This window comes from Papio anubis, chromosome 1 (genome assembly GCF_008728515.1).
Source record: "Papio anubis isolate 15944 chromosome 1, Panubis1.0, whole genome shotgun sequence".
Lineage (NCBI taxonomy): Eukaryota > Metazoa > Chordata > Mammalia > Primates > Cercopithecidae > Papio > Papio anubis.
Window position 1 is genome coordinate 177,949,245 of NC_044976.1, and position 15,197 is coordinate 177,964,441.

A 15,197-nucleotide genomic window follows, 5' to 3' on the forward strand; every position below is an offset into this window, starting at 1 on the left:
TGGCCTAATAAAAATGGCATAGAAATATTTTGTGTCCCTTCTTTGCATCTTGGTAATGTTATCTGCAGCCAGGTTTTGACTAAATCTATTATATGCCAAGGTCAGTGTGAAAAAATATTAGAGCAGGCATTTTTTGGGGGGAATATATTTAGAAAAATGAGAATTCCATTGATTTTCATTGAAACAATAATTGGGGAAGACATTCCAGAGAATTCCTGTGCTGTATATAGTTTTATTAACCTTGTTTGTAGAGTTACAGTCTCATTGTTCTTGCAGTTTTTTGTTCACTAAAACGAATGTACTGCCAGTGCAGCTATGAGATCTTGAAGTGGTGGCCAGTTTTGGGTTACTGCAACAGTATCAATGTCCGTGCCAGTTGGGTGCCTTCAGAAGGGTTTTGGAGTGTGCTCCAACCCACTTGCCTGTGTGGCCATGGAGGAGTCTTGGCCTGGCTGTTTTGTGAATCTTGATAGAGATTCCATGACCTCACTTTATCTAAGACAGATCAATGTGTTAGACTGTGTGGAATCATTTGTGGAGACACCAACAAGTAAATAAAACCTTTGTTTTTCTGGGAAACTCATGTTTTACACTGCATACTCTCTAAATTTATTTGATGTTGGGATGTATAAAAATTGTCTAGGAACATGAGCTTTTTGCTTGGATTCAAATCTTGATTGTGCCCCATTGTGTAACATTGGATGAATGACTTAACTGCTCTACCCCAATATCTTCACCTATGAAATGCGGAGAACAGTGGTACTCACCTCAAAGGGCTCTCATGAGAACCCATTGAAATATTTCATGTAAAGATTGTTGTTTACAGTGAGCAGTGAGTTACTTGATTCTCATTGCTCCAGTTTCCTCATCTGTAATATAGGGATGATTGTAATAATAGTATCTACTTCCTGTGGTTGATAGAAGATTGAATGAATACATATAAACATTTAGGACAGAGCCTGGTACATGTAGGTACTCAATAATGATGAGCTATCATTATTATTTTAGGTCTTACCCTGATGAAATTGGACCAAAGCACTGGCCAAGCTCCCGGTTTGCCCATGTGATGAAACTACGACAGGCAGCCCTTCGAACTGCGAGGGAAAAATGGTCAGACTACATTCTGGTAAAAACAGATGTTTGATTTCTTGACAGCTGTCATCTTGAATGTATCCAAATCAGTCATCCAAAAACTAGAACCATGGAAGCAATCAAAACAACTTTTGGCTTAGGCAGTGCCTCCCCGACTTTTTAAGAAAGGAACAAGGAAATTTTGGGTAGTTTAATATTGGGCTACCTGGACTTCATCTTCAGGCCCACATGCATTTTCGAGGGTAGGCGAAGAAGCGCCTGAATTTTTTGGTCTCTGTCATGCAACAGGCATAAGAACTCTGCATATTTCTAGTTCATGGGAAATGCTGTAGGTAAAACAATGTAAGTTGTTCTTATAACTTTTTGGAAGAATTTGGGGATATGAAAAGTAATTATCTAAAAAAATAATTGAGCCGAACAGCTCTGAAACAGTTCCCTTTTGCTCCTGAATGATCTGGGGAGTAGCATCTGTTATTTGGCTTCCTGGTTGCTCCCAGTGATGCTCTTTTTGAGAACTTATGTCCATCCCCAGTCCCTCCACCACAGTGAAAATCTGCCCAATAATGTGTCATGCACACTTGTGACACAAATCCTTTCATGGAAGTTTTCAAATTGTACTGACAATATTTAACGTTGTATAGCTGTTTAAATGCCATTGAAGTGTACAAATGCTAAATCACAAAATTTTGGGTAAACAGATGGACTATCATAAAAATGAAGACTTCTGATTTTTTTATTGTGATAAAACCTACAAAATGTAAAATCTGTCAGTTTATCCCTTTTTCAGTGTACAGTTCAGTATGATTATTTCTTTTATATGTTAGAATCTGTTGTTATACTGTCTCTGTAAATAAATCACCGTTAACATGGACTTCTAAGAATAGGAAATAGTTTCACTGGTTAGCATGGGTTGATATAATGTACTTAAACAAAAATTCTACTTATAACATTAAACTACATTGATTGATCTGTTTTGAGCTACTTTGGCATTACTATAGAAAAACTAAGTAGGTATGCCCATCTGTACCTAGACTGGGCAGTCAATAAGTGTTTTTGAATGAACCTTTAATGGCTTGGGAACCATTAATATCTTGTGCCTAAAACACTAGCCAAAGTGTAGGATGGGTCCTGGTTGAGGCTGTGCCCAGTGTAGCAGCACCGATTTATTGCTTAGTGCCTTATGCAGAGCCCAACGTAGGAAAGTTAGACTAAATGTATTTTGACTGAATGAGAGTCACCTAGCTGCAATGGGTTTCAATAAGGAGGACATAGATAACTAGTTACATATGTCATGAGCAAGTTTCTGGAATCCTTCAGAAGGGTTGGGTTATTCTCAAACTCATTACTGAAAAGTACCTTTTCACCTAACATTATCCTTTTCTTTTCCTAGTTCATAGATGTTGACAATTTCCTGACTAATCCACAGACCCTCAATCTACTGATTGCAGAAAACAAAACTATTGTGGCCCCCATGCTGGAGTCTCGGGGCCTGTATTCTAATTTCTGGTGCGGAATCACCCCTAAGGCAAGTCTTTTGCTTAAATGAATTAAGGCTACTAGTTTTAACAAGGCAATACCGGGTCAATGTAGTCCCATTCACCTTTCTCCTGTTTACTCCCTTGAAACATGCATGTCATTGTGTTCCCAGAGCAAGCATGTTTCAGGAAGGGCAGTAAATCTAGGTCCAATGCTACCACCCAGTTGAGCCCTTCTGTATTAATTAATTATTGAAGAAAATAGTCTAAAGAGCTTAGCCTTAGAAACTTCAAATTAGCCAATAAAGCATGCTGGAATTTGTACTTTCCCCCCACCCAATTCAGGAATTACTATTTTTAATTAATTCTTTTTGTCATTACAAAACTAACATAAGAACACTATAGAAAAACTTAGAAATTAAAAAAAGTTTAAAAGAAAACCAACAAAACATGTTAAATCCCCATCACTGTGACAACATCATAGATAGAAACTTGCACGTTTTTAATAACTGTATTATCATCAAGTGGCTATATTCCAATTTACTTAACCTTTATCTTGGTTTGAAAAACATTTAAATTATTCACAACTTTTAACTATCATGACCATCATGATTAATATAATTTTTCAGCATTTAAGATTATATCCTTAGGATAGCTTTTCAGAAGTGGAATTACCGAGACAAAGACTATAAATATTTCAATGACCTTTGATGTATGTTGCCAAATTTATTTCCAAAGAGTTCTAATAATGAAAACTACCATATTAGGTTATTTTTATGACATTCAAGTTAAAAAAGGTTTGAATTTTTATTATTTCTTTTTTTCATATTAAAATCTTCAAGGTCTAGAGGTCTGTTTTAGTGAATGCTCATGGCTGGTTGTATTTTTTATTCTTTAATTAAAGAATTAGAGAGATAAATTCAACTGATTAATATAATATATATCAATGTAGGATAAAAATGTGCTAAGCAAAATAAGGTATATTGGCCAGGAGCAGTGGCTCACGCCTGTAATCTCAACACTTTGGGAAGCTAAGGAGGCACAATTACTTGAGCCCAGGAATTCGAGACCAACATGGGCAACATGGCGAAACCTCATCTCTACAACAAATGAAAAAATTAACCAGGTGTGGTGTTGTGCACACCTATAGTTCTAGCTATTCGGGAGGCTGAGCAGGGAGGATTGCTTGAGCCCAAGAAGTTGAGGTTGCAGTGAGCTATGATCACACCACTGCATTCCAGCCTAAGCGACTGAGACCCTGTCTCAAAAAAACGGAGAGTATGTTCAATGTATTCTCATGGCCAAAGGGCTAAAGTTTGAGTCTCCCCTTTATATTTGGTTTTATTTTGGATGAGAAATAAGGCCAGTAGTGTGCTGATAAATGTTTAATAACTGGCTTTTTGTGGGAAAAACCGTAGTTGATAGCATTTGCCAATTTTTATGGTTTAAATGCTCCCAACTTAAATGTTGTTATGCAACAACTTAAATGTTGTTAAGCTAAGGGAAAGGTTAAGTAAACTGCAGTATCGCCACTTGATGATATAGCTATTAAAAATATGCAAAACTGCCACCTGAGGTGTCATTAGAGTGTTGGGGATTAACGCGATTTTTGTTTTTATGGATTCCAAGCTATCAACATGTCAACTGGTTTGCAAAATTTCTGAAAATTTAACAATATGTGGTCTGGTATACCACTGGATGAAACATTCCTCTTTTGTTGTAATTATTTCTTCTAGTTGTAAGAGATTTTGAATGTGTGCTATTTTCTATGTCTCTTTTGGGAAGGTAATATGTTCATATTTCTAAAGGCCATTCACTTCCTCACTTCCTTGGGAGAAAACATTGTATTGGTTTAAATTCATACACTTTCAGTGTTTCACATGGCAGAGTCACTTGAGGGTTGCTTTTAATGAGTTGTGCTTTGACACCAGCAACAAGGGTGGGTTATCCTAGTGGCCACAGCCTACAAATTTGTATTATCTCCTTATTTGCTTTCAGGCTTAAAAGCAAATAGGAGAAATGTGCTCACTTATTTTGTACAGTAAAATTAAATTCTGAGCAACTTAGGGACAATTATTATTTTCCTCCATTTATTTTTGGCTTTCTACCATCCCAGTTAGTCTCTACTAGAGCAGGATTAGAAAAGGCCAGTGACTTCATAACCTCAAGTAAGGGCCTGGTTCCCAGAGTCTTTAAACGCATTCAAAATAAAATGACCTTGATGTTGTCTGGCCAGTGAACAGGAATTATTACCAACAAGATTCAATTTATATGGAAAAAGAAACACATTCATCATCTCTGCCTCTTTGCAGGAGGCATATTTATTCTCTCTCACTTTCCCTGCTTCCTTCCTTCTCACCCCCACCCCAAGGATATTCTGTGATTCATCATCATCATGGATTTTCCAAGCTTCTCATTCTGGGAATATTGTTCCTAAGTAATCTAGAACTTTATATTTGACACAAGTACTTAGGCAGCCTTTTTAAAAACCCAAGTTCCCTTTATCCCTTGGAAGACTGCTCATAAACTGAAGTATTAGGAGAAATCATAGAGGATGTTAAATGATCCTTAAGTTAAAGGCTAATAAAAAATTATCGTAATAATAATACTTCATATAATGAATTGCAGTTTCCAAAATAGGTTCATAGACCTTATCACATGTGATTCATTCTGCAGCTCTTTGAGATTGACAGAGCAGCTATTATCCCGTTTTTCAGGAGAAAAAGCTCAGGCTCAAAGAGAGTAGCCATGGGCTAAGATCAAACAGCTAGAAGGTGATTAAGATGACTCTGAGACCCACATCTTCTAAGTCCTCATTTGTGATCCTCCTCCCTTATCATGGGGTCAGCATTAGGGTTAGCTAAGCTAGGACACTCTTCTAGAACTTGAAGGGAATGTCAGAGAAGTAGATGAGGCTGTAGCGCCTTATGTGTGGATGCTGAATGACAACAGGAAATGTGACCATAAAGTGATGCAACTGATTAATGAGCACATAAGAACTTCTGCATCCAGAGTGCCGTGCCCTTCAGAGTGCTGGCCTTGCAAAACTTCACACTCGTCCCAGTGAGCTGCCATCACCTAGAACGTTTTCCAAAATGCCTGGCAAAGCTTCCACAAGTATGTTTCGTAAGCATGTTTTGTTGAGATATATCTTCATCTTTTCTGGAAATGACTTGAGCTTTGGAATAAGGAAACTGGTTGTCCCGTGTTCTTGTGCAGAAGGAAGTTTCAGAAGTTGAATCCCCAAAAACTGTGGAGCAGCTGCAGCTTCACCAGTATATTGACTAAGTAACTGCATTGAAAGAAGACCCTCATTTGTATATCTTAGTAATGCATGTTTAATTATAAATATTAACCATAGTGTAATGTCATTTTAATAGGAGCCAATATTTGTTGATACATTCTTGGTGCTGGGCAGTACACTCAACACTATTCAGGTTCTACCTTACTTAAATTTTACAGCTAACCCCGTGGAGTAGATAGTGCCATCATCCCTGTTTTGGAGATGAGGAAATAAGTGCAGCAAGGTTGAGTCACTTGCCCCATACCCACAGACAATAAGTAGCTGAGGTGGGATTTGAACTCAGGGAGTCTGACACTGGAACCTGTGCTCTTAACTGCTCTGTCACTTCTTAATACTCATGCTTCATATTTCATCATAAGTCAACATAAAATACACTTTTATGAAATTATTAAATCAAGAGATATGTTGAAATCAAAGTGATTTCTTATATCAAGACCCTTTTAGTATTATTTTATATGTAGATAGCATTTCCTGTGCTCACCTGGAAGTTCATAGGCCATGATAAGAGGAGTGAAGGTGGCTTTGTTTGGGAGCTTGTATTTAGCTGGTGACGACTTGAAAGGAATCAGTCTAGCAAATGACTGAGAAGGATGAAGACTTCAGGTCAGAAAACACAACCCACCTATTTGCTCTTTTACAGGGCTTCTATAAGAGGACCCCAGACTACGTCCAGATTAGAGAATGGAAGAGGTCAGGCTGCTTCCCCGTCCCCATGGTCCACTCCACCTTCCTAATTGACCTCAGGAAGGAGGCCTCGGACAAGCTGACTTTCTACCCCCCACACCAGGACTACACCTGGACCTTTGATGACATCATTGTCTTTGCCTTCTCCAGCAGGCAAGCAGGTACCATTTGTCTTTGGTTGTAGTACCACCATGGAGACACAGCAAAATGACCAGCTCCTTTGTTTTGTGCATCTTATTTTTAAAAATACCCTCATATTTCGGGTAGTGAGAGGCAATAAATTGTCTGCAGTAACCTTACCAGCACCCTCTATGTTGCTGTCCCTGGGAGCACCAATTACCAAGAGCCAGGGCTGGCCTCTACCCAGGAACCCACTCTGTTTTGGGTTGGAGGGACTGGTGGTAATGTTGGGAGTTATGGGAAGGTGACTGGTTCTCTATGGTGCTACTGCATTGCAATTGTTTATCACAGAAGTCCATTTATTAATTAGGAAACTGTCACAGAGGCCTAAAACAACACTGGCAGAGATCCCAGACTTTAAAAATGGAAGTTTATTTCTTCTTGAAGAAGTCTGAGTTGCTATAGTGGCTTTGTTCCACAAAGTGTTCAGAGTCCCAGGCTTCTCACTCTCCACGAGGTACTGCCCTTAACTGTGAGTCCCAGGTGTCTCACCACCACGGATGCGTTTCAGCCAGCAAGGCAGAAACAGCAGGGAGAACTCTCCCTGTCCCTTGAAGGGTGCAATCCAGAAGTTGAATGCAGCACTTCCATGCAAATCCCGTTAGCCAGAGCTTAGTTACAGGACAATACCTCACTGTAAGGGAGGCTCAGAATGTCATCTTTATTCTCTGCATGCATGCACTGCAATTTTCACACTCCAGAAGAAGGAAAGAACAGATAAAGAGGCACCAAACAGTCTCGGCCTCAGTCCCTGTGGAAGGAGAGGCAAAGCGAGACTGAAGTCTTTTATGAACCACTGGGAAAGCATTTCTAGTGAGGCCTGTAGATTTTTGAGAAAGACAAGTCAACAGGAAGGAAAGTTATTTTTCTCATTTCACCCTACACTTGCTTCAGGAGGACACAATTCACAAGAACAGTTCAACAGCAGGACACATGGCATCTAACAGAGCAAAGCTTTATTAGGATAATTCAGACTTTCCTGACAGAAGTTGGGTCCCATTATTAATGTGCCAGAAATGTGTCACTTAACTACTAGCACAAATAGGTTATAAACCAAGAAGATGGTGAATAAACTCAGTGTGGCCATATAACTGAGGGTGGAAAACATGGTGCAAAGATCTTCAGGCAGCTGAGAAGGGGGCTGGCAGATGAGAATGTTAATACAAATTCAAGCTACAGTTCACACATCAGATTCTCCTTAAAGCCGTAGGTGTCCCATTCATCAGTTGTAGATTTGCTGAGAATGAGAATATTTGGTAGAAATGGATCAGGCTGATTTCCCCCTTGGCTGCTAGAGCAATTTAGACCCTTTGGCCAGGTGCAGGCATTTTGTAGCCCTTGTGTTTAGGCAAAAGCAATCTTCATATGATTGGAAGTTTTTTGCAAAGATTCCTATGTCAATGTTAATGGAACCTGCTTTCTTCATCTGGTCTGTGATTTGCTCTGACTTCCCCAGGATAGGAAACAAAGACAGAGCCATCTGAGTCCTTGAGTGCCAATCTCTTTCCTTCAGAGGCTGAAGCTAAGATGTTCCAAGAAAGTGAGATATTAACAATTACACGAATGGCACTGCCTAACAGAGTCCTCCTTTATAGTCACTGCACAAAGCGTTATTATGAACCCATGCACTAAATTATGATGATACATTGTATGAAACCAATACCTAGATACTGGGGTGGGAAAAAGTGATTCAGGTCAAGCAGGAATTTTTCAGCTCTGCCCTGTGCTTCGCCTGTTCACCAGGACTTTGTGTGCTGTTGGTCAGATTTTGCAAAGGCTTTTTTAGAACACTGAAAGCAGGTAGACACCCACAGTTGTTTGGTGACTCATTTGGGAAGAGGAGAAATAGAAAAGGAAAGAGAGAGATGAACTCCCAAGTGTTTCCTTCTGTTCCTGGCACTGTGTTAGTTGGGAGTTAAGATTTTTATGTGTGAAAACACAACTAATAGTCATGAAGCAGTGAAAGCTAAGGGCCAGATTGGCGGTTCAGACCATGAACAGGGCAGGAGTCAAGGCAGGAAAGATTCAGTCATTTTGGGGAAATGAAAGGTATTTCTTGACAACTGTGGATTTTAAGGTAATATTGTACTTATCTCTAAGTATTTTCCAGAGAAACGTGAATGAGCCTGGGAGTCATGTGCAGCCCGGGGCATGTCTCTAGGCTCTTCTTCTTTAGTTTTAAAGCAAAGCACCTTCCCTCTTTCTTCATGAAATATGATTGGTATTCTTTTGTTCTCACTCTTCTGAAGCTCCCTAGCTGTGTATCATCTATGTCCCAGGCAGGACCATCCAACCACAAACCTCGGTCCTAAATCTTTCACCCCAGACTCTAGCCATTACGCCGTGTGGGTGATGAGTGAGGGGCAATCCAAGTGTGCTGGTGAGCGGGACTTGGCCACCCAGCTAGCCCAAGAAGAGAGCACATATGGTCACAGGTGAGTCTCTGTGACTGTAATGAGTCCAGGGTCAAGAGTTCACTTCCCATTGTGGCCCATGATCTGGTTTCTGTATTATGGCCACAGGAACCATCCCGGCGCCAGTCAGTCATCTTCCAAATGTCTGATGTGAGTCAAAAGAGGCAAGTGATATGGGCAATAGGCAGACAGATCCTGGACACCACTGGTAGTGGTCACATTTGTCCCCATGTGGAGGGATGGCAATCCCCTAGTGACTAATGGTCTTGGAACTGAGTTTCCAATTACCCGGTGGGTAGAAAGCACTTGGCATTGGCTCTTTAGGGACAAAGATTTGGCACTAATGACCTACTATGTGGCCTTGGACAAGTGACAGCCTGAGTCTGATTTTTCATCACCAAAGATAGGGATAATTTTATCAATCTGCAATGTTAAGTTACTATGTGAGTACAAGAAAATGTTTTATATGTTTAAAAGAAAAACAAAGTCCTTCAAAATGTAGTGTAATTCACTTTTCTTTTTCAAAAGAAAAATTGTCTTCCCCAGAAGCAGCTTTCACTGGGAGTGCAGACTCTTTCATAGACTTTATCTAATTATTAATACATTTTCTTTTATCAAACTGCCCGTGCACATGGTTGAAAGTATTCTTATAGTTCCCCATGGTTTATTAAGAAAAGAACAGTCCCTTGCACATCACCCTGCATCATTTCTGTCCTCCAGAAGGCAACCACTGTTATCTCTTTTAAGTGATCATTTTAGTATAATATTTATATCCATGTTAAATAATATGCATACATTGCTACTTCTTGATTTTCTGGCTTCACCATAGGCATTATATATTGACTCTCCACTGTGGACAGTGAGGAGTTAGCTCTCTTTCTGCCTTTTGCCCTCTGCATGCAAACACATTCTTCGCAACACCCTGTTCTCCCAATGTCATTTCAAACACATTGATGGTCAGTGTTCTTGTTGTAATCATGCAAGCTTAACTCCAAGCTTGGTCATTTATAGGCTATGATTAGTTTTCCTTTGCCATTAATTTTCTTTGGAGGCAATTCCTTTAATAATTGCCATTTTTTGTTTAGTTTTATTATTACTAGTATGATCCAAAACTAATCACTAATTACCTCAAACTCCTCTTAGAATGTTCAGATTTGTCAGATGTCCTTTTTTGCATGTTTGTGAAGATGTCTGTCCTGGAGCCTTCTAATATATTCTAATCCGAGTGGTGCTGCAGCTATCGACCTAAGACTTATTTCTCTTCTCTTATACACTGACTCTTCTGTTCGTGTTGTTTATAATCTTTCTTGCTGGTTATGATCGTCCTCCTCTTCTTCCTCCTCCTCCTCTTCCTTCCTTTCCTCCTCATCCTTCTCTCACATCATCCAGTAACTTTCTGAAAAAGTATGATGGCAAGTAAATATATTATGGTCTTGCATGTCCAAAAATGCCTTCCTTGTACCCTCACACTTGATGGATAGTTTGGATATGTATCATATCATTTTTTTATGGAAGCCTCAGAAAGTTAATTGGTGAAATGGTTTGCCTAATTAGGGTGGAGATGCAACTTTAATATCTTTTTCCTTCCACTTCCTGAATTCATCATGACTTTACAAGAAGGTGCACTTTGAAGCTCCCCAGAAGCATTCATGTGGGCAAATAGCAGAGCTAATGAGTTTGCTCGGTGAAGGCAAGAGAAGGGACAGTGCTTGGTAGACCAACCTTGATTCAAGCCAGATTCCATAAAAGCAGGGAATAAAGGTTATTTGCTTTTCTCCTTCCTCTCTGTTAATTCCATGAGACAGCTTCACCTGATTTGACAGATGATGTAGCCGACTGGAGGAAATTTCATCTGCACAAAATAGAGGAGTCCCTATGCAGAAAATTCTCTCTCCAGAAAACAGTGATGATTATCACAATTAACAAATCAGAGGCTTGGATACATGGACCAGAGGCTTGGATACATGGCGGACTCATCCTTTTCACTAAGCAGTCTTTTCATTGATCAGGAGTGTCAATTGCTGACCAATGATCTGTATAAGACCATCCTGATTCCTATATTTCTAGCTGTCTGGTTAAACACAGATGCCTTATAACTGTGCAAGTTATCAGGTGGGGCTATGAAGACCAATTTGAATATGAGAAGGGTATTGCATGTTTCTGGTATTGTCACACTACAGGTTCTTAAAAGGACATTCTGAAATGCAGACTCTTTTGTCTCTATAGGAACTGATTTTGGAAGTTTCATATCTGTTGGTTGGCTCCAAATCCATGCCTGCTAAGGGAAGCAATAAAACCAAGGAGAATCTTGGAGAATTTTAAATTTCCTTTGTTTTTTTCGTTTTTTGTTCTATGTATGCCTAGATTTAGCTTTAATAATCTGTCAGCGTTACAGAATTTTCCTGTTTGCTTTCATATCAGATGTGGATTTCATTCCTCATTTTCTCGTTATTTCCTGTAGGTGGATTACAGTGTTCCATTCTGCTCTCCGGAATGGGAATTCCTTGCCTCCCTTTTGATCCTTTCATGCCTTTTGTGTTCATTCCAGGCCACGAGTTTGGTTTTTCTTCAGAGAGAAAAAATCAATTTCCTCTGGGTTGAAGAATAGCCCAGTGTTTTTATTAGTCCCCAATGCTGTGTTTTACTTTTTGAATAAAGGAGCATTTTTAAGGTCTATAGACATACCTGAAACAACCACTTATGTAATTGCAATGTCAAACTCAGCATCAGACACAGTTCAGGTTCCTTCTCCTCACTTGTCACTCAGCAGTGTGTTTTCTGATTGTTGGCTTTGTCCCTCTCTCGGATCCTCAGGCATCCAGATGTACCTCTGCAACAGAGAGCACTATGGCTACCTGCCCATCCCCCTGAAGTCCCATCAGACACTGCAGGAAGACATCGAGAACCTCATCCATGTGCAGATTGAAGCAATGAGTGAGTGACCCAGGAGCGGGGGGGATGGCTGTCGTTCCATTGCCACAGTGACCGTACCAGCCACTTCCCTTCTCTTCCAGGATTGGAATCTCACAGCTGTCAGTCTCCGCTGGCTGAATACATAGTTATTCATTTGTTCATTGTTTCCTAAACTTTTCCTATGGGAAACATGAATATGACAAGGTCTTTGCCTTCTGGGAGCTTCCCATCCTGGAAGAGAGCTGGGTACACAAGTCAATACTTTCCAAAAGATCTGATAAGTGCTCTAACAGTGTTTTGTGGTGTGGACTTAAACCCTAACTTGGCTGCTTTCTAATTATATAACTTTGAGTAAATAATGTCCTTAGTTGTAAAATGGAAATAATGAAAACTTTCAGGGTTTTTGGGCAGATTCATCATGATATATGTAAAATGTCTAATACAGCCACAGTAATTATGATTTCAACTTAACAATAGCTCGTGATGTAACAGATACCACTGTTACATCATAAAGTGCTAAGCACTTTTTGTACATTGTTTCATTAATCCTTGCAACAACTCAATGAAGGGGTTTTATTATGCCCATATTAAAGATTAAAAATAATGAGATGTTGCCTTAAGTAACTTGCCCTAGAGCATTCTGCTAAACAAAGGACAGATTGGGATTTGAACCCATCTTGCTATCTCCAAAGTTCATGTCCTTAAACACTATTGTTATTGCCTCTGGGTCTGGCATGATGCATGAATTGCTGTGCTCAGTCATCAGTAGCTATGCTTTTTATTATATGTGATGTACAATGGTAGCTAAAAGAGAAAGTAACCAATCCACCTAACCTAGGGGAAGATGTTGAAATGGCTTCCCAAAGTGGGGACTATTTTCTGTTATTCATCAGTAGAGCATAGGAGGTATATATGTGGGCAGTGGAGGTTGTTAGGGAGGAACAGCAGGAACTGAGGCTAGAAAGTGGGCAGGAGCCCCGCCAAGAGGCTCTGATGTATAAGAAGGTATTTGGGCTTTAGCTGAAAAGATGGGCGCTCTCAAAAAGATTTTAGCACAGAAATGTCAGGTTGAATTTGGATTTAGAAAGGTCACTCTAGTGGTTAGAAAAGTGTAGGTGGAGCATGCATGGGATGCATGGGCAGTGGCTGCTGGTCTCAGACCAGAGGTGAAGAGACCACTTTGGACATTTCACGGCTACTGGGCAAAAGGTGGTGAAGACCTGACCTAGAGCAGTAGCAGTGGGAATGGAGAGGAAGGAACAGAAGCTTAGGACATAGTCTTGAAAGGACACAGCCAAGAGTTAATTGTAGTTGGATGAGCAAAAGGGAGGCATAGAGAAAACTCCTAAGTTCTGTCTTCAGTGTCTGGGGATGATTTTAGGAACTTTAAATGGAATAGGGCATGTAGAATAAAGGAGAGGTTTGAAAAGAGACCATGGCCGGCGTGGTGGCTCATGCCTGTAATCCCAGCACTTTGGGAGGCCGAGGCAGGTGGATCACCTGAGGTCAGGAGTTCGAAATCAGCCTGGCCAACATGGTGAAACCTGTCTCTACTAAAAATACAAAAATAAACCGGGCATGGTGGTGCATGTCTGTAGTTCCAGTTACTCAGGAGGTTGAGGCAGGAGAATTGCTTGAACCCAGGAGGCGGAGGTTGCAGTGAGCCAAGATTGTGCCATTGCACTCCAGCCTGAGTGACAGAGTGAGACTCCATCTCAAAAAAAAAAGAAAGAAAAGAAAAGAGAAACCATGAGTTTATTTTTAGATTCATTGAGTTATCTATGAGTATCTGTTTCCCACTCCCTTGCTACTACACTATAAATTCCTTTTTCATCATGTTAGTCTCAGGACCTAGCACATTGTCTGTCACCTGGTAGATGCCTAGTAAATATTTGTTAAATGACTGAATGACTGATGATAAAATGATGGAATAAGAAGCTGGTTCACTGTGACAGTATTTCTTGAACCAGCCCTCAGTAATCTCCTTTGTGAATTTCTTTAATACATACTTTTTCTGCCGCTTTCCCTATGTTCTAGGCCCTAAAGGATATGGATGGCATCTTATTGCTTTGAATCTCAAGCACTTAGCACAGTGCATGGCATGTACTTGTTATGAAAAAATATCTGCTGAATGCATGAACAAATAAACAAATGAATGAATGAAAACTGTATTGACAAGAGCACTGAAACCAAAGCCAGAATAATGGGCTTGAACTTAGACACTGTCACTTATGAAGAGAGAATCAGATTTCAGGACTTTCGTTTCTTCATCTATAGAGTGATTTTGCAATGTTGAGAGGAGCAAACAAAAGAATATATCAACTCTATGAAATCGTGAGGTGCTGCTATTATTATGACTCCTTTTAGCTCTCGATAAAGTGCTGTCCCTTATTATCCCTGTTTCATGGCTCTTGGTCTTGACTCCCAAGTAGGGAGAGTCTCTCTGAGCTCAGAGAGAGGCCGGCCAGACCTTATGTTCTCTTGTTTTCTTCCACAGGGCTGAGAGTGTAAGTTCTCAGTACATAGAAATACACATGTCATCAATAAAGATTTTAATGATTGCAAATTACAAATATGCACACTACCATGCTAGCCAGGTAGAGTTCATTTGAGAAGAACCTGTAAATTATAACTTTCATCATTGATCTTCCAACGCATGCCACCTCTAGTGCTAAGCACTTTACATATCACATTTTATTTTATTCTTATACTTACCTCCTTTTCTGAACTTTAAAAATATGAGCATAATCGGGATAAGAAAATGTTGGAAAAATCAAATTTTGAAGGGTATAATGCAGAAATATGGCCTAGAGGTCCATGTAAGATTAATAAAAAGTTGGCAATGACAAAATCCTGTCAGTCAAGTATCCTTCTCTAGTAAAAGATTAACTAGTTGTTAAAACTACTTTGCATAGTGCCTGGAACCCAATGAGCAGCAAATAAATGGCTGCTAATAGTGTTGTTAGACTGCACTGATTGAAGAATAGGAATGGGGTGTCCAATATTTTGACTTCCCTGAACCACATTGGAAGAAGAAAGATTGTCTTGGGCCACACATAAAATATACTAACACAACAATAGCTGATGAGCTTAAAAAAAAAAAAAATCACAAAAAGAATCACATAGTATTTTAAG

The 15,197-nt window shown here is 39.7% G+C and overlaps 1 protein-coding gene across 1 annotated transcript in view; it reads left to right on the forward strand.

The window, feature by feature from the left end:
• Window positions 1-15,197, forward strand: part of COLGALT2 (collagen beta(1-O)galactosyltransferase 2) — a 101,036-nt gene that overhangs the window by 62,881 nt on the left and 22,958 nt on the right. The window contains exons 3-6 of the mRNA XM_003893401.5: window positions 1,009-1,126; window positions 2,483-2,617; window positions 6,512-6,716; window positions 11,964-12,083. Coding sequence (XP_003893450.3) covers window positions 1,009-1,126; window positions 2,483-2,617; window positions 6,512-6,716; window positions 11,964-12,083 — 578 coding nt within the window. The remainder of the gene's footprint in view (window positions 1-1,008; window positions 1,127-2,482; window positions 2,618-6,511; window positions 6,717-11,963; window positions 12,084-15,197) is intronic.